The sequence below is a fragment of the Muscardinus avellanarius genome (assembly GCF_963383645.1).
Source record: "Muscardinus avellanarius genome assembly, chromosome: 16".
In the NCBI taxonomy this organism is placed as follows: Eukaryota; Metazoa; Chordata; class Mammalia; order Rodentia; family Gliridae; genus Muscardinus; species Muscardinus avellanarius.
Genome location: NC_137802.1, coordinates 47,738,350 through 47,761,584, shown reverse-complemented (window position 1 = coordinate 47,761,584; position 23,235 = coordinate 47,738,350). Strand labels below are relative to the sequence as shown.

At 59.7% G+C, this 23,235-nt stretch overlaps 1 protein-coding gene across 2 annotated transcripts; it reads left to right on the top strand.

Moving 5' to 3' along the window:
- Positions 1 to 3,010: 3,010 nt before the first annotated feature.
- TBKBP1 (TBK1 binding protein 1) lies at positions 3,011 to 17,087 on the top strand (the record flags this gene model as incomplete). Of its 2 annotated transcripts, none has more annotated exons than XM_080712952.1 (9): positions 3,011 to 3,274; positions 3,568 to 3,690; positions 3,919 to 4,023; positions 5,137 to 5,323; positions 5,879 to 6,054; positions 6,159 to 6,220; positions 14,755 to 14,873; positions 15,026 to 15,699; positions 16,959 to 17,087. In XM_080712952.1, 9 exons carry the CDS (start codon positions 3,050 to 3,052, stop codon positions 17,085 to 17,087), a joined length of 1,800 nt encoding a protein of 599 aa, XP_080569078.1. The 2 variants fall into 2 exon arrangements, with proteins under 2 accessions (XP_080569078.1, XP_080569077.1); XM_080712951.1 differs by having other exon boundaries at positions 3,050 to 3,274; positions 5,882 to 6,054.
- Between the last annotated feature and the right edge of the window lie 6,148 nt (positions 17,088 to 23,235).

Sequence of the window (23,235 nt, the reverse complement as noted above, 5' to 3'; positions counted from 1 at the left end):
GGAGGAAGCCAGTGAGAACCCCTTCCTTTGAAGATCTCAGAACTCCTGCTGATGGTCCTGGCAGGAGCAGCCTACCCCAGCCCAGTCTTCTTACAGCTGCTGTTGCTTCTCAAAGCTCACAGAGCAAGGGACCTTTTCTTTCATCCTCCCCTCTCTGACACACCCCTCCCCCAACAGTCTTCACAGCAAATGCTGGGCCCATGCTGGGCATGGTGGCACAGGCTTGTAATCCCAGCCTTTGGGAGGCTGAGGAGGATGGCAGGATCCCTGTGCTGAAGACAGCCTCACCTACTCAGGGAGGCCCCCTGCAACTTAGCCCCTGTTTCAAACTGAAGAATAAAAAATCGGGATGGGGGTGTGGCTTGGAATGCCCTTGGGTTCAATTCCCAGCAACACACACACACACACACACACACACACACACACACACACACACACAATGCTGAGCCCTTCCCCTGGCCTACACCTGCCACCCCTCAGCAAGGTTTGTGTCCATGTCCCTTGAGGGTCCTCCAGCTTCTCCTGGTCATTCCCCACCTGCAGTGAGGCTGACCCTGCTTCTGAATGTTTTTTAATCCATCGGGTAATAAAAATGACACATGAACATCTCTCTGCCACTCACAGGACACCGCTACTTCTAATCCCTATTCTTCCCCATGAAGGGAATCATCTAACTCGGAGGTTAAGTAACTTGACCAAGGTCACATAGTGGGAAAATTGGGGAGGGGGCGAAAAAGAAGAACAAAAGGGGAAACAACAAAACTCGTGCCCCCTGCCCACCCGCCCAGCAGTTTGACAGATGCTCGAATTATGTTTGTGGGAAGGCTGGAATCCGTCGTTTCACTTCTCTGGCCTGTGGACCCTGTGTCCGAGGGGTGGGAGGGGAGCGGTCCGTCTTCCTAAACGCACATTCGACCTCCTTAGCTCGCTCTCACTCCAAAGTTACAATTTAACTCCAGCCTCTCCGACTGCGCGTTCGGTGTGCGTGTGGATGCCCCCTCCTCCGGGAGCCAGGAGTAGGTAGGTCTAATCATCTTTCCAAATGAGCAAAGACCAAACAAACCCAAATAAAACGCTCCGCTTCTTCCCAAAATACACAGCCCCAACCCGTGCAGGCCGAAGCCCCGGCGGCGGCCCTGCGCCCGGCGCGGGTTGGGGGCGCGCTGCCGGCCGCCCCTCGCCACGTGGCGGTGGCCGCCGCGGGGTCCCGGGCGCCGGCCCCGCCGGAGGAGCCGGAGCGGCGGGAGGAGGCGGCGGCGGAGACGGCGGCGGCGGAGGAGGAGCGGGCGGCGGGCGGGCGGGCGGGCGGGCGGAGGGGGCTGGGAGGTGGGGGTGGGGAGAGACCCGGCGGCGGCGACAGGGCGCGGAGCGGCGCGCGGTGCCAGGGGGGTGGGGGCCGGGGCCGTCCGGGGAGGGCGCAGGCGGAGGGGACGCGGCGATTACGAGCGGCAGCCGGCAGCAGCTGTGAGTCCCGCCGGCGAGGGGAGGCGGCGGCGCCCGCGCGGGTCCCGGGGTCGCGGCGGGCGGGAGGGGGGGCGCGGGCGGCGGGCGGCGCGCCGGGCCGGGGGGGAGGGGGTCGCGCCGCCCGGAGCCCGGGGCCCGGCCCGGGAAGGCGGCGGGGCCCAGGCCCGGACGGCAGCGGGGAGGGGGCTGCGTGGCCTCGGGCCGGGAGGGGAGGGGCGACAGTTTCTGTCCGCCGAGCTGCGGGGGTTTAAAGGGCTGCTCTTAAAGGGGCCGCCGGAGGGGCCGGGCCGGGCGCGGCGCCCCCCGCCCAGCCGCCTCCCCTCGCGCTCCGCCGGGTGTCGGGAGAATGCGGAGGAAGGCGGCCTTGGCGGGCGGCCCGGGGCAGGCCCGCGAGTGGGGGGGCCGCGGCGGCTGCGGGCCGGGGGGTGTGGTGAGCGCGCGCGGCCGCGGGGGGAGGGGCGGCGTGGGCAGGAGGGGGTTAAAGGTGCGGCCAGCCCTACAAACGCGCGCACACACCCTTACTCAGACCCAGGCACGCGGGGGGGGGGTGCTGGGCCTGCGCCCGAGCCCCGCGCACCGCGGCCCCGCAGCCTGCGCGGCCTGGCCGGGACCCCGCCGTCGGCACTCGCGCCGAGCCCCTCTCCTCGGCGCACACACTCGCTCCAGCGCGCACACACCTCGGACATTCCCATAGTGCCTCACGTGACACGGCCCGAACGTGCCCACCCTCCCACACGCTCACGCACGCGTGCTCACACGCGCGCGCGCGCACACAGCTCCCGGCCGCTTCCCAACTCCGTACCGACCCGCACCCTCCGCCCCGCAAAGGCGCTCATTGACGGTGACACACCTACACTCATTCACAGCACACTCCCCCCGCACGCCAGCCACAGACACATTCATAAACACGGCCCGGAGAAGTACACACGCACCCCCTCGCTGCCTACTCTTTCGGGAGCCCTGAGTCATTCCTGCCCCCTGCAGGGCTCCCCACTTCCCCGTGTGCGGGCACTCGGACGGGCCGGGGACTTCATTAGCGTCCGTTCGCCCGAGCCCCTGCCCCCTTTGTGCCCCTGACACTCCGCCGAGGACTTCCTGTAGGTCCCTGGTCAGGGGCCGGGCGCCTGGACCGTTGCCACCGCCCCGGTGCGAGTAGGGGAGGCGCTTCCTTTTCCTGAACTCTGAGATCCTGCGGGAGGAAACCGGGAAGTTGGGCGGGGGCTGGGTAGAGGCCGTCGGGCTGGTGGGGTCGGCGCTCCAGGGCACCGAGCCTTAGGAGCTGGGGTGCCGGAGGCCTGGGAGAAGCAGCTTGCCGAGGTACTTGGGGAAGCAGGTCTGGGGTGGAGAAGGGGCCAGGGCCGGAGGCCGAGGGCTTTGGCAGTTCACCATCCCGTCCACAGGTCTTCCTGGGTTCTGCAGGGACCTCTTTCTTGGCAGTCCCCTGAGCTCTGGGCGGGAAGGAAGCTTCCAGGTCGCTTCTCAGCTGGCCACAGGGTACCGTGGGCCAGCATGAGTGACCTGAGATGTCCCTCTCCACTTTGCTCCTGTTCTCCCAGGAGGCCCAGCGTGGGCCGAGGCCCTTATCATGGAGTCCATGTTTGAGGACGACATCAGTATCCTGACCCAGGAGGCCTTGGGGCCCAGTGAGGTGTGGCTGGATGGCCCGGGAGACCCCTCACTGGGTGGGGACATGTGCTCTGCCTCCCACTTTGCTCTCATCACAGCCTACGGAGACATCAAGGAGCGGCTGGGGGGCCTGGAGAGGGAGAACGCCACCCTCCGCCGCCGCCTCAAAGTCTATGAGATCAAGGTCAGCACCTGGAAGTGGGGGGCATGATGTGTGGGCAGTGTGGTGATGGCAGAACCCGGGGTCCAATAGGGATGCCCCACATTCACAAGACGCCTTGGGGGGCAGCTGCTGGGTGGGAACTCTGAGCGCCCAGCAGTCAGTCGCCAGGGATGGGCTTTGGAGCAGTGAATCTGGCCGGGGCGGGAGGAGTCGGGCACTCTGAGGCAGGTTGTGGCGTTTGGGGCACGGAGCTACTCAGGCATGAGCCAGAAGCAGGGCTCCAGCACTCCTACTGAGGACCTGCCCTCCTGCAGTACCCCCTGATCAGTGACTGTGGAGAGGAGCACGGCTTCTCTCTGTATGAAATCAAGGACGGCTCCCTGCTGGAGGTAGAGAAGGTCAGTCTGCAGCAGCGGCTCAACCAGTTCCAGCACGAGGTGAGCCCTCGGCCCCCTAGCTGGCCCCGCTCCCGGAGGTTCTTGCTCCCATCTGTTGCAGATACCCACTGCTTCTATTACCCCAGCCCAGCCTCTATGGTCCACCCTAGACCAGCTGCAGCTCCTCCTGCCCCTCCATGCTGGGAGTGGGGGTGGGGAGGTGTAGGGAGTCCTCCGTCTGTAGCCAAGGATGGGTCTGACCTGCATGCTCCTCCGGGGCCCATCCAGTTACAGAAGAATAAGGAGCAGGAGGAACAGCTGGGAGAGATGATCCAGGCTTATGAGAAGCTCTGCGTGGAGAAGAGCGACTTGGAGACGGAGCTGGGGGAGATGGTGAGGCCCAGGGAGCGGTAGTGCTGGAGGGTGTGCCTGCTCTGCGCATGGGTGTGGCTCTGCATGTGAGCATTCAGATGCTGCGATTGTGCGACCCGTGAGTCTCCTGCCGCTTGTATCTGTTAGTGCCCGCCTCGCCTCCAGGTGAGATTGCATTTGTCCTCCAGGTTGTGGGTGACTGTACACTTGGCCACGCACTGACCCTGTGTGTGTGTGTTGGCCTCATGCTGGTGTGACCCTATGCATTCTTGTAACACCGGGCCTGGGACATGTTATGGATGAGGGTAGGGGTAGCCAGGAGCGTCTGTGACTGCTGGGAAGGGTCCTGGCATAGGTATACATCAGAGTCTGCACGTAGCAATGCGCGTGAGCAGGTGGGCAGGTGTCAGAATCGGGAGACACCAACTCTGCTGACTCCTGGTCACTTAGCTGGAGCCCTCCTCTGAAAGTGGAGCAAATAATAACGACGGGGTATCTGTGTAAAAATGCTTTGCTTTGGTGCTGGAGTGCGGCTCAGTGGTAGAGTGCTTGCCTAGCAAGTGGGAGGCCCTGGGTTCCATCCCCAGTACCCCTGAAAGGAAGAGGAGAAACCTTCACTTTAATAAGCCCAAGGCTCATTAAAGGCGTCCATGACACCGGCTATGTATCAGGCCCTGTTCTCGTTCTGTTACACCTCTTTACGCATTTTTAGCTCTTCAAGCAGCCATAAGAGGTAGGGGTGGCACTGCTCCCTCCATTTTATACACGAGGTAGACGAAGCCCAGAAGTGGTGATGTCACATGTGCAAATGGAAGTTATCACTGTCCTGATGGGGTGGCAGTGGCTGGACACAGGCAGGGTGTTCTTATGAGTGTCCCTATATGTTAATGACAGAGAAGATGTATTGGCTCCGACCTTGCCAGGGGCAGAAGCCAGAAACATCTGCATTGCAGTTGCTGGGAGAGGCCTGGTACCCTTGGCTGATGGGAGCAAGAGTGTGAGACCTGGGATCTGGGGTGTCCTCTGCTCCAGCCTGGGGAGTGGTGACTGTCCAGACCTGGGGGAGTTGTGGGCTTGGGTTTGGGGCGCCCCTCCTGGCCCTGTGCAGACCCTCAGCTCTGCCTTTCCCTGCAGCGGGCCCTGGTGGAGACCCACCTGCGGCAGATCTGTGGTTTGGAGCAGCAGCTGCGGCAGCAGCAAGGCCTCAGGGACACAGCCTTCTCCAGCCTGAGCCCCCCGCCTGCCCCTGCCCCAGCCCCAGCCTGTGCGGACCTGGACCTGCACTACCTGGCACTGAGAGGGGGATCTGCCTTGGGTCACGGTGAGATCTTAGTGACCCCGACTTACCGATCCCCAGGTCCCCAAGCCCAAGACACGTTTCAAAACCACTGGACACCTGTAGCTTGCCTAAGACACCATTGTGATATATTAGACTTCTCCTGCAATCACCCCATCCCCCCTTTCCAGCTGTTCCCTCACCTCAACCACCGTTTTACTCAATTTTTCCCACTGATCATTAATGGCTGCACTACCCCATGAGATCCTCAAGTGTGCCAGCAGAGGGCGCCCCCACCCAAAGTCCCTTGCCTGTCTTGGGTTGTGATGAGGAGAGCCCCCTTACCCCTCCAGTGCCATAGACTTCTGAGTCTGGCCCCTGAGTCTTCCTGAAGTCATCTCATCCCCCCCCCCCTCCAGCCAGATTAGAAGCAGCAATCAGCCCATCCTTCCTCACTGCCTTTGTCACGGCCCCTCTCGTCCTTGGGTATCTGTCCTTCTGGCCTTTCCTGGTCCCTCAGGGCACCATCCCCACCTGTTTCATTTTCGGTGGATCTGGGAACGGTAGAGGCAACCCTGATGTTGTCCTGTCCCCTGAAAGCAGGTTGGCCTGCAGCCACGCCCAGTGTGAGTGAGCTGGAGCGGAGGCAGCTGGAGGAGGCCCTGGAGGCTGCCCAGGGGGAGGCTCGAGGGGCGCAGCTTCGTGAGGAACAGCTGCAGGCGGAGTGTGAGCGGCTGCAGGGGGAGCTGAGGCAACTGCAAGAGACCCGGGCCCAGGTAAAGGCCGGGGCAGAGCCCCCTCGGCGGTCACGGAGCAGGGCGGGACGGCGGGGTCCAGCGAGGGCCAGGCTGCACTCTGACCTTTTGATCGTCCCCCTTAGGATCTGGCCTCCAACCAGTCAGAGCGGGACATGGCGTGGGTGAAGAGAGTCGGAGACGATCAGTAAGTCACATCGGTAACCCTTGCCCTGTGAACCTCTCAGCCTGGGGCGGCCTCTCCCAGGTCCCCCTTAGATATGCTGGCGTCCCGCAGCCTGATTCCAGCGCCCTCTCTCCAGGCCTCGGGTGTGATGCCGGGTTTGCTCCTTGCTCTGCATCCGCCACAGGAAGGGGGCGGCTCAGGAGCGTCCGGGTTCCCTTTGCCTTCCTTCCCATCTCTCCTCGAGGGTCCGGGCCCAAGCGAGATTTACTCAGCAGCTTTGCTGCTATGTTTTGTGTGCTCCGCTGAGTTTGGGGGCCTCTCTGGGGCCCTGGTTTCCTATCCCAGGACAAGGCCCAGCCTTGGTGCTCACTCTCCCCTCCCTGGTGAGGAAGAAGGAGCTGGCTTCCTGTAGGATCTGCTGAGTTTGTCTGCTCATCTCAGAAGGAAGAAACCTGGGGCTTAGGGACAGGAGGGGCTTCCTTGGGTTCCCACAGCAGGGGCCTGGGGAGCTAGGAGGGGCTTTGGAAGGTACCCGGACAGAGGGGCTGCAGGGAGCGGGAAGGGAGCTGTGTTGATGGGCACCAGCAGTGGGGCAGTGGGGCAGCGGGACAACAGGGGCGCTGAGCGGCCACCCGCAGCTCCGGTGCCTGGTGCCTTTCACATCTGCACCGAGCTCATCCTCTCCCACTTTCTGAGAAATAGAGCTCAAACCTCCTTCCGCTCAAGTCCTTTCCTCTGAGATGAGGCTAGAGAAACACGCTCCCTATGTATTAGAGGGGAAGACTGAGGCCCAGAGAGGGGCAGGAACTAACCCGCTTCACACAGCACATCCAGCTCCAGGACCCCGGGGGTCCTCCCTCCCAGCAGGCCTCCACCTCATCTTCCTCCCAGCTTCTGGCCCACTGGGAATACCCTTCACCTCCCTCCCCACCCTGGGTGAGGGCCTGGGTGGAGCTGTAATGGCTGGGTGAGAAGGGTGGGACCCCTCAGCCAGGCTGCAGAGAGGACCTGGGGGACTCTGGAGAGGGTCCGCCCTAGCTTGTGAGCCCACACATACCCACATTCTAGAATCCTAGCTTGCCCCAAAAGTCATGCTGAAGGCCCCCTTACAGGACCGGGAGTCTAGCCCCTTAGAAGACCAGCAATGAAGGCTCCCTCCAGTGGGTGGGGTCCTGAGGGCTACTTTTTGGCAGGGCTAGAGTGTGACCATCCAGGCTTGGAGTCCCGGGATCTCTTCCTTCCCTCTCGGGACCTGAGGGTTCCCTTCCAGGCTTGGAGTCAGTCATGGCTGGGAGTGAGAGGAAGGTGAGGTGGATCGTGGGAAGGGACAGCGAAGGGTGGGTGCCCAGGGCCAGGTTGTGTGTGCAGAGTGGGACAGAGCCCATGCCCCGTGTGCTTCAGGGGCCCTGTCATCCAGGCTGTTTGTTCTGGCTAGAGCAGCCCCTCCTTCCCCACCCGAGGCACCTGCCCTGCAGGCCCTTCCGCCAGAGGGACTGGTCCTGATCAGGGGCCAGCCTGAGCTGGTCCCACCTGCAGCAGCTCAGGCTCTCTTCTCCCTGTGGTCCCCAAGGGCTGCAGGCCTCCCCGGTGTGTGCGCATCCTTCCAGGCGCCTGCCCAGCGTGCCTCTTTTCAGGCCCAGTTTCTTTGGACAGTCCCCCCTTGGCAAGAGCTGATTCCAGAGGAAGTCCCTACTCCCCTGACTAGTTTTAGTTTCTTAAAAACTCACCTCCTTTTGGTAGTAGCGCTCCCTCCTGTCCTCCCTGAGCAGGGGTGCTCAGTCACCTGCTCTGTGCTCCCTACTTCCCTGGACTTGGCCACCCACAGGCTAGTGGGATTTGGCCTGTGGGCTCTTCCGGGGTGGGATGCAGGCCCGGGGGGTCTGGAAGCTGAGGAGCACATGCAGTTCCTAAGTCCTGCCTACTCTTGTGGGAATCTTTCTTTCACATCCTGAGGGACTCAGCTAGACCAGCTGGTCTTCAGAAATCCTTGCCATTAAAATTCCTTCCTTATTCTGATCCTGTCCTCTGAATCCCCCTTCCTGGTGCCATCTGCAGACCTGGGATGCAGCTCCAGCCCCTGGGTTCCCGGTTCCTCTCTCCCTCGCTCTGGCCACGGACTCAGACCATCAGCACCAGCTGCTGGCCTCTGGGTCTGACCTTGGGCAAAGTTTCCCTCTGGTCAGTTCAGTCCCTGGTGGCCAGAGCCCAGAGGACACTTGCCTCAGAGGAAGAGCTGTTGAGGGCCATCGAAAGGCAATGATGAGACAGGAGGCAGGACCGGAGCCCCCGCTCCCAGGGAGCTTGGGACAGCGAGGGCCGAGGTGGCAGGCATAGAACCACGGCCCCCTCCTCTCTGGGCATGGGTGTTCCTGAGCGAGACTTTGTGATGGGGAGGGGGGACCCCCGGGGGCGCTACCTGAGGGGATCAGAGGTCTGAGGGGGCCTATTAGGGTCCAGCGAGGGGGCCCAGTGAAAAGACTGGGTTCAGTTAGGGGTGGCAAGGGGGAACTGTAAACTATAGGCCTTGCTTTTTTTTTTTTTTTGCCAACGTGGGGGGCTTGGTGTTGCAGCCTGGGCCTTTTCCGCCCACCCCTCCTGCCCCCCTCTCTCCGCCCACAAGCCTCTGCGTGGGCTGCGGTTAGTGGTGGGGGAGAAGTGTGAACTCCGAGAGAGGGGATGGAAACTCTGCATAGAGGTCAAGGGCAGTGTGGGGTGGGTCAGGACGGAAGTTGGAGACCCCTGTGTACCCTGAGCTTAGCCTCATGCCCCAGAACCAGCGGCCTGGGCCTCCCCCTTCACGCTCTCACCCTCCCTACTTCCTTTCGCACCAGGCTCAAGCACCAGGCTGAAGGGAGACTGCCATCTCCAGTACTGTGTGCCTGGTGCTAGGAGGAGCTGGGGAGAATTAACCCCTGAGCGCTTGCAGCCTCAGGCCGGCAGGGAGGGCCTGTCAGGCTGGTCTGAGCCTGACAGTACCCTAAGCCTGCCAGCTAGAGCAACACTAGCCTGCTCTCTCCCCGGTGGGAAACTCCACATCCTCTCCTCCTTCTTAAACCAAGTCTTAACCTAGTGTCTCCACAAACTGTCGCAAAACAGGCTTCTCTCTCTCCCGACCTGTGCCCCAGGTACACCCCAGATTCTCTGTGCCAGGCTGGGTGAGGCGGTCCACTGCGGGGCTCTGTTCTTTCTCATAAACAGCACGAGGTGCAGCGCCACGTCTGGCACATCCCGAGCAGGTGGCCCCGGGGCCTCGTGCTGCTCTCCCAGCCAGGTTCTCCTGCAGGTAGAGGGTCCTTATATGAGGGGCGACCATGTGATTTGTTGACCAAATAGAATCACTTTTGAAAGTGAAAGGGGACGCTATTAATAATTCTGCTGGGTGACTAGTGTGAACCGGGACAGCCCTGAGCAAACTGGGGAACCTGGCTCCCACCTTGCCGTGAGCGGCTTGGCTTTGCTGCATCTGGAAACGCTTCCAGAAACAGTGGACATCTAGCTCTTCTGGAAGCCTGGCAGGGGCTGCCATGAAGAGCCACACCGTGGGGACCGCAAGTCATAGCTGGTCGAGGAGAGCGAAGGGCTCAAGGCGCTGGAAAGGAAGTGGTGGCGCTCCTGCTTGTTGCAAAGCGACTTCCTCCTCCCCTAGCCCGCAACCTCAAGTCTGCTCCAGGGCGGCCCGGCCCGATGCCTGTGGTCCCCTCCCTGAGGGTCGGGCGGGCAGGCAGGCGAGAAGACTGATGCTGGGTGTGCCTGTGGGTGGTGGAAAGTTTGGCCCCTAGATTCCCCCAAGGGGCGAGGTGTCCTCAGCAGCTCTGTTGAGGATGGAGGGGATGGGAATTTGGGGTTTCGGGTTTCCTCCCAATTCTGAATCAGATGGTGATTCTGACTCCATGAGGAGCTGTGGTCCCAACCCCAATCCTATCCTGCATCCATCCCGAACCCTACCCCTAATCCTGACCCCAGTCTATCCACAGTCTTGGCCATAAATGAAGTCAGCCCTGTGCCGACTCTCACTCCAGCCCGCTGACCTGAAGCCTCTCTCCAGGTCTGATCCCATCCCTGGGGGCCAGCCTGAACTCTGACCCTACTGCTTCCTCTCCGGAGTCTCCACGGGTGGCTTGAGGCCGACGGAGGCCCAGAGGAGGATGCGTAGGTCTCCAGTCTGCCTGATCTCATTGCTGTGTCAGTAACAGAGAATAGTATTTCCAAAAGTTTTTAGGATCCCTGAATTATTCATGGAAAGAATGAATGAAGGGTCATGACTTGCAGTCGAGGGTGCCCTCCTTCCTGCCAGCTCTGCCATTTGCACTGTGGCTCCTCCGAAGGTGCCAGCTTAGTGGGCTGAGGTGCCAAGAGCAAGTGTCTGAATGCCTGCAGTGCGCCGCCACCATCCCGTGACCTTGAGAGCTCTTCACTGCTCTGGTCTTCCATTCCCAAGCATGTCTAGCACCTTCTTCTCCCTTTCCTGAGCAGGGTGGTGTTCTCAGGGCACCTAGGCCACTTCCAGGATCCCCAGCCGCATCTTCCTCCTTGTTCTCTTTTTCTACCTTCTTGCTTTTCCTCCCTCTTTGCTGATTCTTTGGGAAGTGTATGTGTAATATCAGTAGCCTGGACTTTGGGCCCCAAGAGGCAGGAGTTCCCATCCCAGCATCTCCACCACTTTTAGGCTTTAGGACTTTGGGTGATCAAGTGACTTAACTCCTGTGGCTGGTTTTCTCATCTGTAAAATGGTGGCAGTGATAGTGGCAACATTGTAGGGTGTGTTCCTAGGCAGTACCTGGGCACTGACAGTGCTCACACAGACCATCTATGATTCTTTTTTTTTTTCCTTCGCCTGGAAGGAACCCAGGGACATTCTACCTCTGAGCTACACACTCAGCCCTATTTTTATTTTGAAACAGGGTCTCACTAGGTTGATGAGAGCCTCACTACTTACTGAAGCGGACCTTGAACCTGTGATCCTCCTGTCTCGGCCTCCCAAGTCCTGGGATTACAGGCATACACCACCATGCTCAGCTCTGTTTTACTTTTTATTTTGAAACAGGGTCTCACTAAATTGCAGAGGGCCTGAGGTGCTAAGGCTGACATCAAACCTGCAGTCCTCCTGTCTCCGCCGGCCGAGTGCTGGGATTATAAGTGTGTGCCACCACACTTGGTTCACACATCCCTGGTCCCTCAGGTTCTGACAGGCTTAGAACTTTTCCTAATTTAAGCAATCAGAAAGCACCTTAAAGCCAGGTGTGGTGGCATATTGCTTGTAATCCCAGTACTTGAGGTGGGCTAAGACAGGGGGATCACAGGTTCAAAACTAGAGCCTCTGCAGCTTAGGGAGACCCTGCTTCAAAATAAAAAAATAAAAAGGGCTTTGGGTATAGCTCACAGGTGGAATGCTGCTAGGTTCAATTACCAGTACAAAAATGAATTTTTTTTTTTTTTTTGGTGGTACTGGGGTTCCTGGAAGCCCTTCTACCTCCAGGATACACTCCCAGACCTATTCTATACTTTTTTTTTTTTTTTTTTGGAAACAGGGTCTCTTAAGCCAGCGCGGCTGGCTTCAAACCTGCGCCATCCTCCTGTCTCCGCCTCCCGCGCGCGGGGATTAAAAGCGTATCTTAGTGCAGCCCTTCACCTGAGCCACTCTTCCCAAAGTCATGATGGTGGAAAAAGCACTCAGGTGTGGGCCAGGAAGCCAGGAAATGGAACTCGTATTTAGGTGCACGTGTACAGCTCTTGGTTGTGTTGTGTAGTTGAAGATTTTTTTTCCACTGAATTGGCAGTGCTTTCAGTGAGTCATTCAGGTTGTTAGTATATTCAGCACCCGGCGCAGGCATCTTGAGGAGGGAGAGATGCCCAGTGGAAGGGGAGGACTCATGGGCATCAGGAGGAGGTCGGGTCCCCTCGCCCTTCCCGGGGTCTCAGGGGTCTTTGTGAGGGTGGCCTGGGGCTCTAGAGGCCAGGACCTGCCTGCCTCAGGCCTCCCTTGTCATACCTGGGAGAGAGGCTGGCATTCTGGGCTAGGGTCTTCCTTCCATTTCCTGTGGCCCTGTTTTACCATGAGGAGGGTGCCAGGACCCAGACTGTGGGCGCTGGGGTGGCACCTGACAAGGAAGGAGGGCAAGCACGGAGAGCTGGGACCTGGGAACTGAGTGCGGCAGGCGAGATCTCCAAGGCAGGGTGTGAAGGCGACGGCCTGTATCTGTCACCTGAGATACTGCGGGGAAGGTGGCTGTGTGGATGGAGAGTGACATTCCATCTGTGCCCTGGCCAGACCGCCCCCCTCAAACACACACTGAGCAGACAGTGCCATCCTGCCCTCCGGAAGCCCCAGGCTGACGAGGGACACGCAGCTTCTGCCCCCAGATTGCCCTTGGTCTGAAGGAGAAGGCTTCTCTTGGGGAGTCCCCAGTTTGATGTGGGACACACATGGACCTCCTAGTCTGATGGGAGACATGCCATTTCTTCCCACAGACCCGTGAGATTGGGGAGGGGGAGTAGAGAACACATTTAGCAAACATGGGGCCCAGATGTGGTGAGATGGCGGGCTGCAGGACCTGGGTGAGGTTCCTAGCGCTTCTCATCTCCAGGGAGATAGGTGGCGAGAACCCAGCTTCCTTAAGACGTGAGCTTCAAGCCTGGCGTGGTGGCTCATGCCTGTAATTCCAGCACTTGGGAGGCTGAGACAGGAAGATCATAGGTTTGAGGTCAGCCTCAGCAACTTAGTGAGGGCCTCTGCAACTTACCCAGACGCTGTTTCAAAATAAAGAGGCTAAGCCAGGCGTGGTGGCGCACGCTTGTAATCCCCGCGCTTGGGAGGCAGAGACAGGAGGATCACGCAGGTTCGAAGCCAGCCGCGCGCGCTGGCTTAGGAGACCCTGTTTCCAAAATAAAAATGTAAAAATAGGTCTGGGAGTGTAGCCCGGAGGTAGAAGGGCTTCCAGGAACCCCAGTACCACCAAAAATAAATAAATAAATAAATAAATAAATAAATAAATAAATAAAATAAAAGAGGCTAGAGGTGTAGCTTAGAGGCAGAGAGGTAGAGGTAGAGAGAGAGAGAGAGAGAGAGAGAGAGGAGGGGAGGAGAGGAGAGGAGAGGGGCAGACTCCTTTGCAGGGAGTCTGAAGGACTTTAGCTTTGCCCCAACTGGGTTGCAAATGGTTCTGTTGGGTGTGAGAGGACTGCTACTCCCTCCACCCCAGCCCTGCCCCTGAGTTAGCAAGAGTGGGCCAGCCAGGGGTCAGATTGAGGGAGCATCATTACCTGCCCTCTGAAGTCCTGCCGCACGTGGACGCATGCACACATCCTCATACCTTTCCTTACACCCGTCAGATGGGCCTCACACTGGCCCTCTTCCCACGAAGGTGCATCCTTTCTCACTTGTCCATAGCTGGGGATGGGGACCGGCCCTCAGGGCAGGAGAGCCTCAGCTGGCCCTGGGGAAGGGGGCCTTCCCTGGAGGAGAGCCACATGGAGTGGTATCTGCTGCTGCTTTCCAGCTCAAACTTCCAAAGTGCTGGAGTCCCTTCTGGAGTTGGGGAGCGCCAAGGAAAGCCAACTCCTGCTTTCAGGGAGGTCCCAGGCTCTAAGCCCAGGACAGAGGTGAAGGCAGGACCCAAGGCCATAGCACAGCCTCCTGTGAAGCCAGCAGGGGGGCAGAGCGGAGGGGCAGTGCTGGAGCGATAACCAGGACCATTCTGGGTCAGAGTGACCCAGAGGAAAGGGTGTGGTGGAGTCCCTTGCTAAACTCAGAGTCAGCTAGCTCAGCTCTGTTCTGCTGGGAGGGCTGAGCAGGAAGGGAGGAGGAGAGGGAAAGATAAGTGGGGCTCAGATCATGATCTGAGTACTCAACACCTACTGGGTACTAAGCCCTGGAAGGTGCTGGGTCAGCAAAGGCAGCAGTGGTTCAATCCCCACCCTCGAGGAACTCCCAACACAATTCAGAACAATGCAGACTTTGAGCAGCTCTCAGTGTGAGCGCCCCCTGCAGGCTGCCGAGCAGTAAGAGGGTCCTGGAAGGTACCTGGCTGAGAAGAGGTCAAGGCAAAAGGGCCGGCGTGGGGTCAAGTTTATCAGTTGGCACAGGAGGCTCTGTCTTCCGCCAGGAAGGGGCTCATCACAGGCTGAACGCAGTGGTCTCCAACATTTCCAAAGGTGAGGGCACTTTTTATAGACCCCTGCCCCCAGCACACAGGACTGTTACACTTTTAGTTTGGCCCTGAGAAAACTCACAGTGACAACAGCTATTGTAACTTCAGTGCAGCCGTTTGGTGAACCTGTGTTTTGTCCTCTCAGCCTCTGCACAGATTAGGAAAACATTCGCACACACCTGTAGGGGCCGTGTGCAGGCCACAGACGGGGCTTGGTGCGCACGGGGTTCAGGGGCCCCGGCAGGGTCTCTCCATCCCACCCGGCCCAGGAAACAGGTCTCTGGAACAGAGGGAGGCGCTCTGGAAAAGGCAGAGGAGAGTGGAGGGCCTGGGGGGGAAGGGTGGCCAGATGCCGGCCGAGCTGGGAAGGTAGAGCGCGCCCCTTCTCTTCCCGCCCTCTGACCTCAGGGTGAATCTGGCGCTGGCCTACACGGAGCTGACCGAGGAGCTGGGACGGCTGCGGGAGCTGAGTGCCTTGCAGGGCAGGATCCTCAGGACCTTGTTGCAGGAGCAGGCCCGGAGCGGCGGTGAGCCTGGGGCGCCCCGGGGACCTAGGCGGGCGGGTTGCCATGGCAGCGGCCCGCGTCCGAGCGCCGCCGGGGGGAGGAGAGCCCCCACGCCCCCCCCTCTGACGCGCTCCCTCCGCACCCCCCCCCGCCCGTCCCGCCCTCTCTTCCAGGCCAGAGGCACTCGCCGCTGTCGCAGCGCCACTCCCCGGGCCCGCAGTGCCCGTCGCCCTCGCCGCCCGCCCGCGCGTGCCAGTCCCCCGCGCCCCAGCGCCGCTCGCCCGTGCCCCCGTGCCCCTCGCCGCAGCAGCGCCGCTCGCCCGCCTCGCCCTCCTGCCCGTCGCCCGCCCCGCAGCGCCGCTCGCCGGTGCCGCCGCCCTGCCGGTCGCCCAGCCCGCAGCGCCGCCCGCCCGCGCCGCCCGGCTGCCCGGCCCCGCCGCCCGGGGAGAGGACGCCCGAGCGCGCCTACGCCAAGCCGCCCAGCCACCACGCGAAGGCCGGCTTCCAGGGCCGCCGCAGCTACTCGGAGCTGGCGGAGGGCGCGGCGTACGCGGGCGCCTCCCCGGCCTGGCTGCAGGCGGAGGCGGCCACGCTGCCCAAGCCGCGCGCCTACGGCGAGCTCTACGGCCCCGGCCGGCCGCTCAGCCCGCGCCGCGCCTTCGACGGCCTCCGGCTGCGCTTCGAGAAGCAGCCGTCGGAGGAGGACGAGTGGGCCGTGCCCGCCAGCCCGCCCAGCCCCGAGGCGGGCACCATCCGCTGCGCCTCCTTCTGCGCCGGCTTCCCCATCCCCGAGTCGCCGGCCGCCTACGCCCACGCCGAGCACGCGCAGTCCTGGCCGTCCATCAACGTGAGTGGGCGCACACCTGCGCTCGGGCACACCTGCGCTCGGCACACCTGCGCTCGGGCACACCTGCGCTCGGCACACCTGCGCTCGGCACACCTGCGCTCGGCACACCTGCGCTCGGGCTAGCGCCAGGCACCAGGCACACGCGGGGGGGGGGCAGAGGCTACTGCCCGGACCTCCCCGCCCTCCCGCGGCTTTCTGTATGTGGGAATTAGGGCCATTAAGACCCTGGTCCAATGCTGTACGGGGCAGGGCCCTCAGAGTGACAGCCCTGGCTTTAATTCCAACTCCACTACAGTAGCCTCTCGGATCCTCAGTTTTCTTACCTGCAATATGGGAACAATTATTTACATATCACCTAGTAAAATTTTATCATCTAGTGCCAGGCATGGTGGCTCACGCTTGTAATCCCAGTGCTTGGGAGGCTGAGACAGGAGGATCACACAAGTTCGAAGCCAGCCTCAGCTACTGAGTGAGGCTCTCAGCAACTTAGTGAGACCCTGTTTCTAAATAAAATATAAAATAGGAATGGAAATATAGCCAGGAGGTAGAAGAGTCCCTGGGTTCCACCCCCAGCACCATAAAAAAAGAAAAAAAAAATAAGATTTTATCATCTAGTAATAAGGGTTCTTGGAGGAAGGCAGTCAGCCTAAAGCAGCCTGCACCGTGCCTGGCTCAAGCGACCTCTGTTATGGTGGTGACTTTGGGTGGGGTGCTGGCGGCTGTCTGTCCAGGGCCAACACAGACACAGGGCTGCCTGTCCAGTGCTCTCCTCCAGGCTTAGGGCCCCTGCTCTTTTCTCTGTCCTAGAAGACAGTGCTATCTCAGGACTCCATCATTTCACTGAAATAATGAGTTTTCTGAATGTCAGAGTTACCCCTTGCCACATGGAAGGACCAAAATATATTCCAAAGCCAGACAGAAAATTATTTTTGGGTTGGACATTGTTTGGGATTATCCATTACTTTGAGTTATCCAGGAGCTGTCTTAGTCACTCTGGGGGCCTGTCTGGCTTCCCTCATTACTGCAGGTGCTCTGGCAAGCTGAGAGGCGACTCTTACACACACCTCCTGGGGACCCTGTGCCGGGGGCAGGGGAGTAACTGCTGAGCTGGTGGGCGAGAAGGGTGCTGGAGGAAGGTGCCCAGGTCCCTTCCACATCCTGCAGCACTCCCTGCCCTGGCCCCGGGGAAGGGTAGGCTGGAATGTGGGGGTCATGGGTGGGAACTGGGGTCCATAAGTGACTCCCTTCTCTCCCCACAGCTGCTGATGGAGACAGTGGGCTCCGACATCCGCAGTTGCCCCCTCTGCCAGCTGGGTTTTCCCGTCGGGTACCCGGACGATGTCCTCATCAAACACATTGACTCACACCTGGAGAACAGCAAGATCTAGGGCGCCTCCCCCAACTGGCTGTTTTTCTGCCCTCTCTCATCACCCCAAACACTTTGAATGCTGCATGAATCTCGTGGGGGGGGGCCTGCCCCTCGCGACCCCCAGATACCTCCACAAGCTACCGAGTTAACGTGCGTGCCGTCTTCCCCGGCCCAGGCACTGCTCAGCTCTGGCTCTCCCAGGAGGTCAGTTGAGGCCCCGCCTAGGTTCCGGGTTTCCACTGGGGAGGGCCACCTGGGCTGGGCTGGGAAGGGCTCCCTCCTAGGCCTCTCCTTCTGCCTTTCTGTTCTTAAACAGGGTTGGATCCCAGAAGGTGTCTATGCTTGGGCCTGGGGAGGGAGGGTGTTGGTGACCCCAGGAGCTCCCTGAGCTCCTCCTGTGTCCATCTTTCTCAGGCTGTGCTCTGTCCCTGTGGGGTCCCAGAGCCTGCCCTGCTCACGGATGCCAGTTCCTCCTTCCATGGCTGTCTTGGGGCTCGCGATGTTGGGGAAGGAGGCATCTTGTTTCTTGCTGTTCCCTGCAGGCCAGCTGTGTCCTCCTCTCCCTCTCCTCCCGGGGAACAGGGAAGGTGGGAGGGAGGAGGGAGGACCCTGCACAACCAGGAAGAGCCAGCCTGAAGAGACTGCCTGGGACCAAGTGTCCTGTGCCATGACCCTCGGGCCAGGGGACTGTCTGCCAGCCTCCCAGGCCCGCCCTCCTCCTGGAGGCCCTGGCACTCAGGCACAGATGGTCAAGGCAGATGTTCCCCTCGGCCCTTCCCCACCAAAACCCCTGATGCCACAGGTGCCCCGGAGCCCATGTGTGACTCGGACTCTGTTTTCTGGGTGGGTGTCATCAGCACCTACCTCCCTGGGCCAGAACTTGAGAATGGACCCAGGGTGCTGTGGAGATCAACTTTAAAAGAGCTAACCCCCTTCCCACACCCCACCGACCCACATTCCCTCTGTGAAATCTACCTCAGAGTCACACCCTCAGAAGGGCGGGTGAGCAGGAGGCCAGAGACCCCAGGGCTGCGGTGGGGAGCAGCGTGCGCGGAGCCTGCTGCCCACGATGAGCCCACCCCTCCACTGTGAGCCTCCCCAGGCCTCAGCCCGGGGTGGTGGCAGTGGACGCTACTGTCAGCGCATGTACTGTCCTGATCCAACTCTTCCAGGCCCCCCCACCTCCTCAGACCCCTCCCCTCCTCAGTACAGGGGAGCGAAGGGGTGTGTCAGGCGGGGGAAGGGGCCAAGGACTCCAGAGACACATGTCATTGTACCCTGAGTGTTCCCCCAGGGAGGGGACATGGGGACGGGGGCCTGGAGAGGGGAGGGAGCCCCTGTGCTCTCTGAACAAAGTCCAAATAAAACTTACCTGTTCCATCTGCACTCGGTCTGTGCCTCCTCTGTGGCTGGGGCAGGGCCACAGTGCTCCGTGGCAAGGGGGTCTTGGACACTCAAGGGTCTCAGCCAAGAGAGGGTGGGTCTTGGGAAGTAGAGGACAGAATGCATGCAGCACCTACTTTCAGAAGGACTCTGGACAGGAGGCCATGCGGGCGGGCATGGGGGACTTGGACATGGAGTTCACTTAGAATACATGCGTATTCTAAGCAGCCCCCCCCCCCGGCCCAGAGCAGGGGCATGGGCTCTGGAACTTGCCTTTCCTGCAGGTCTGACCAGGCAGAGGCTCTAAAGGCCCAAGGGGGTGCTTTGGGTAGTAGCTCTCAGTAGTAGAGCCTAGCATGCAGAATGCCCTGGGTTTAGTCCCCAGCACCCCCCTAAATAATAATAAAAAATCAAGCCCTGGGGGTCCATTTATCAATAGCCCCTGTTTCTTCATCAAACGATTTCTACAGCTGGGCGTGGTGGCGCACGCTTGTTATCCCCGCTCTTGGGAGGCAGAGACAGGAGGATCGCGCAGATTCGAAGCCAGCCGCGCGCTGGCTTAGGAGACCCTGTTTCCAAATAAAAATGTAAAAATAGGTCTGGGAGTGTAGCCCGGAGGTAGAAGGGCTTCCAGGAACCCCAGTACCACTAAAACAAAACAAAACAAAACAAAAAACAAACAAACGATTTCTGCATCCGGGAGCCAGACTGAGGCCACGGAGGAAGAGCATGGCTTCATGTCCCAAGTCTTCACAGGTCTAAGGACAGGGGAGGGGCCAGGCTCAGCCACTGCCTTACCCGTACCACACCTTGGAGGTCAGAACTGGGTCATAAACTCATGACTTTTGCCCCAACCAGCACTGTGCTCTCTGTCTGCAAAAAGGGCCTGAACTTTTTTTTTTGGGGGGGGGGTGCTGGGGATTGAACCCAAGGCTGGGGATTGTATCTCTGAGCTATACCCCCAGCCCTATTTTATTTTTTATTCTGAAAAAGGATCTCACTAAGTTGCTGAGGCTGGCTGTGAACCCAGAATCTTCCTTTCCTAGCCTTCCAAGTACTGGGATTACAAATGTGTACCACCACACCTGGCTGGGCCTGGACTCTTCATCAACTCTGGATGTCTTTCATTTCCATGTGGCCCTTTTTGGATTTTTTTTTTTTTTTTTCAGTACTAGGGATTGAACCCAGGGTCATTCTACCTCCAAGCTCTACATCTCCAAGCTTTAAAAAAATTTTTTTTTCTTTTGCGGTACTGGGGATGAAACCCAGGGGCATTCTACCTCCGAGTTATACCCCCAGCACTATTTTTTATTCTTTATTTTGAAACAGGGTCTCACTGAGTTGCAAAGGGCCTCACTAAGTAGCTGAGGCTGTCCACAAACGGCCATCCTTCTGTCTCAGCTTCCTGAATGCTGGGATTACAAGCGTGCGCCACCACGCCACCCGGTTTATTTGGCTGTGACCCTGCGATCCTCCTGTCTCAGCATCCCAAGTACTGGGATTACAAGCGTGGGCCACCTTGTCCATCCTGGATTACTTTAAAGAGGGACTTGGGATGCTTAGCTGACAGGGGAGACACCATGATCACGAAGGCGGTTTTCCCAGTGCTTACCACTGGACTCCAGTGTGCTGACCCTTGTGATTTCCTCAAGTGTGGGAAACTCAACTGCATAATTAGTGACCGTGGAGGACTGAGTCCACCCTCTTCCCTGTTTAAGAAAAAAAGCCAGGCATGGTGGTGCAAGCTTGTAATCCTAGTACTTAGGAGGCTGAGACAGGAAGGTCGCAGGTTTGAGGCGAGCCTCAGCAGGTAGTGAGACTCTCGGCAACTTAGTGAGACCCTCCCTGTTCCAAAATAAAAGTTAAGATAGAACTGAAGGTATAGCTCTGGAGTAAAATGCCTCTGGGTTCAACTCCCAGTATTAAAAAAAAAAAAAAAAAAAAAAAAGGACCTCGGGAGGGCTGGGATGCAGCTCAGTGGTAGGGCACTTGCCTGGCATGTATACAGAGCCCTGAGTTTGATCTTCAGCACTGAGACAAACAAAAAGACGTGGGAGGAGAGGGTACATCAGAGCAACAGTGCACTGAGGTTCCGCTCTAGAGCCAGGGTAAATGTTCTTCTCCATCGCGTGCTGAGGTCCAGAGGGGCCTCCCCAGCCCCTCTGCTGTGATAAGAAGGTGTAGTCTGCATCCAAGACCTGCGTCCAGGAAAGCTGGGACTGGCCGTTGCAATGCCATGTGGCTCACAGCCCTGGGAAAGAAGGCTTCGGGGCCTCCGGTGGGCCCTGCAGGGCTCACACCTCAGCCACTTCCCCTGGAGGAAGGCAGCACCCAGGTTTCTGAATCTGGGGCCTGCTGGATTTCTGGAAGCACTCGCTAGTGCAGTGTAAAAAGAATAAGGGTGTGGTGGCGCACACCTCCTAGTACTTGGGAAGAACAAGATGCTGTTTCAAAAGAAAAAATAAAATCGGCTGGAGGCGGTAGCCCGGGCGTCATGGAATGCGCCTGTGTTCAATCCCCAGTAACACACACACACACACACACACACACACACACACACACACACACACACACACTCACACTGGCCTAGAGACACACAGGCAAAGGGAGATCCTGGCCCTTGAGAACAGGGAGAAAGGATGGCCTGGGAATGAGTGGACGCACGGCAGGGGGTGACCTAGGTAACCAGCAGTCTCAGGCGGGCATGCCTGAAGGTTACAGGGAACTCAGGTGTCCTGCAGCCTGGACGGTCCCCCTGTCACCAGGGTGAGGGGAGCATGGGGACAGAAGGTGCAGATTCTGGCAGCTGTCGTCTTGATTTCCAGGGACCTGGGAGAGGGCTCAGGTGCAGGGCAGGAAGTTGCTGGGGGCTGGGAGGGGAGGTGGGGAAGAGAGAAAAAGCTAGGCTGCTCCCAACTACGTCCCCCAGCTACAGCCTTTCATCTAGTGTCCCCAAAAGGAGGGGACTTGGAGGTGGGAGAGCTGGGGAGGGGCTGGGGAGCCCTGGCAGCGCTCACCCTCTCCCTTCCTCTCAAGCCGGCCGGAGTGAGATAGGACCTTGGCTATTCACTGAGAACACAGGAGCAGAGGGGGCATCTCTAGGAGATGCCAGGAAAGACACACCTGGGGTGCCCCTTCACTCTCCCCAGCCCAGACCCAAAGCCAGCGGTGGCGAAAATGGCTTCCTGGAGACCAAGCCATTCACAGGTCCAACATCCTCCAGCCCTTCTCCTCCCAGGGCTTCCCCAGCCAGAGCCACCAGGCCACAGAGACCCCTGCCCGGCCTGGTCCCTTGGTCCCTGTGCTCGGCCCAGGTGGCCCAGGAGGACGCTCTCCTTTCCAAGCCTGAGGTGTGTGAGCACAGCTGTGGGGGACGCAGATCCCTAACAAAGGGAGGGGTGTGTGGGCGAGCTGGCCTGTTAATGAGAAACACCTCACCCGCTGATTAGGACTGAGGAGGAGCAGAGGGGGCGGGGGCTTCGCTGAGTGACATCCTCGCCGGGTAGGGGGAGCAGGGCAGCTTCCCTGGGCGCATCTCTGCCTCAGCAAGGACAGGAACAGAGCAACTTGGGGACCGTGGGAAGAACTGAGGCCAGACACAAGGAAGGAGGGCCAAGGGGACAAGGCCTCTGGGCAGAGAAGGGAAGACTAACTCTCGCACCCTGGCCCTCTTCGTGCCCTGCTCCACTTTGCTCTACTGTCTCTAGAGAAACTCTCAGCATTCCAGGAGGCCCCCCTGGTTGCCCACGTGCCTCGGAGATCTGACCTCCGTCTGTGGAGGGCTGTGGGCTGTGAATTGGGCAGGTTTGTCCAAGCCCTGGGCGGCCTCGGGGAGAAGGCTCTGGGATGAGACAGTGGTCTGTGCCCTCACCTTCCACGCAGACTCGTGGCCTGGGGAGGCCTGGCAGGGCTGAGGGCAGGAAGGGGCTGGGTTGCTGGAGGTTGGAAGCCCTCCCCATGCCTGCCCTGTCCCTGGTGGAGGTAGACGCCCCCCTGCAGAGCCCAGCCCCAACCCACAGCCCCAGCCATCGCCTGCGCGACTTCAGCAGAGGGCACCGGGCGCATCTCACAGACGTTCCACTGTGTGTGTGAGTGTGGGCACAGGGGGAGGGGCAGGGGGACAGGATGGGTGTTGGCCAGCACCTCCAACACTTCCTAATTTGCATTACCACTGACACCCTTCTTGACCAAGAAAATGGAGCCAGAAATAACAAGGAGGGGGGTGGCTCCCTTGTGGGGTGACTCTGAGGCGCTCTTTCCCTGCCTCCAATACTCCCACGGTGCTGAGGCAGGAGGTCACCCCACAGCTGGCCCGGGGCAGGGGAAGTGTACCTACTGTTGCTCATCCACCCTCAGATCTGGCAGACACATCATTGCCCTGGGCCCCGTACACCTCAGCGCCGCCCCTTTTCCTGAGCCTACCCCCCCACGCCCTGGAGTCCTCCCTGGGGCACCCTCTTGCAGCTGCGGTGACCCCAGCCCTGCCCAGCTGTTCTCCGGACTGAGTCCTGCCTCCCTGATCAGATCAGGCATTTCCCGGGGACCAGGGCTGGATCCTCCCCGGCCCACTTGCAAGCTGCTCAAGGTGCCTTTTGAAGAGACAGCCTGAACAGTGGTAGGAGAGCTTGTGGGGAGAGTATGTCAGAGCCCAGTGTGAGACCCTGGCTCCTAGGGTGGCCGGGCCAAAGAGAGACCTCCCAGCTCCTCTGCTCCACATTGACTTGGAGATTTCCAGTGTCAGCCCCCTCCCCCCCTCCCGGTGATGAGATCTTTGGAGAAAACGA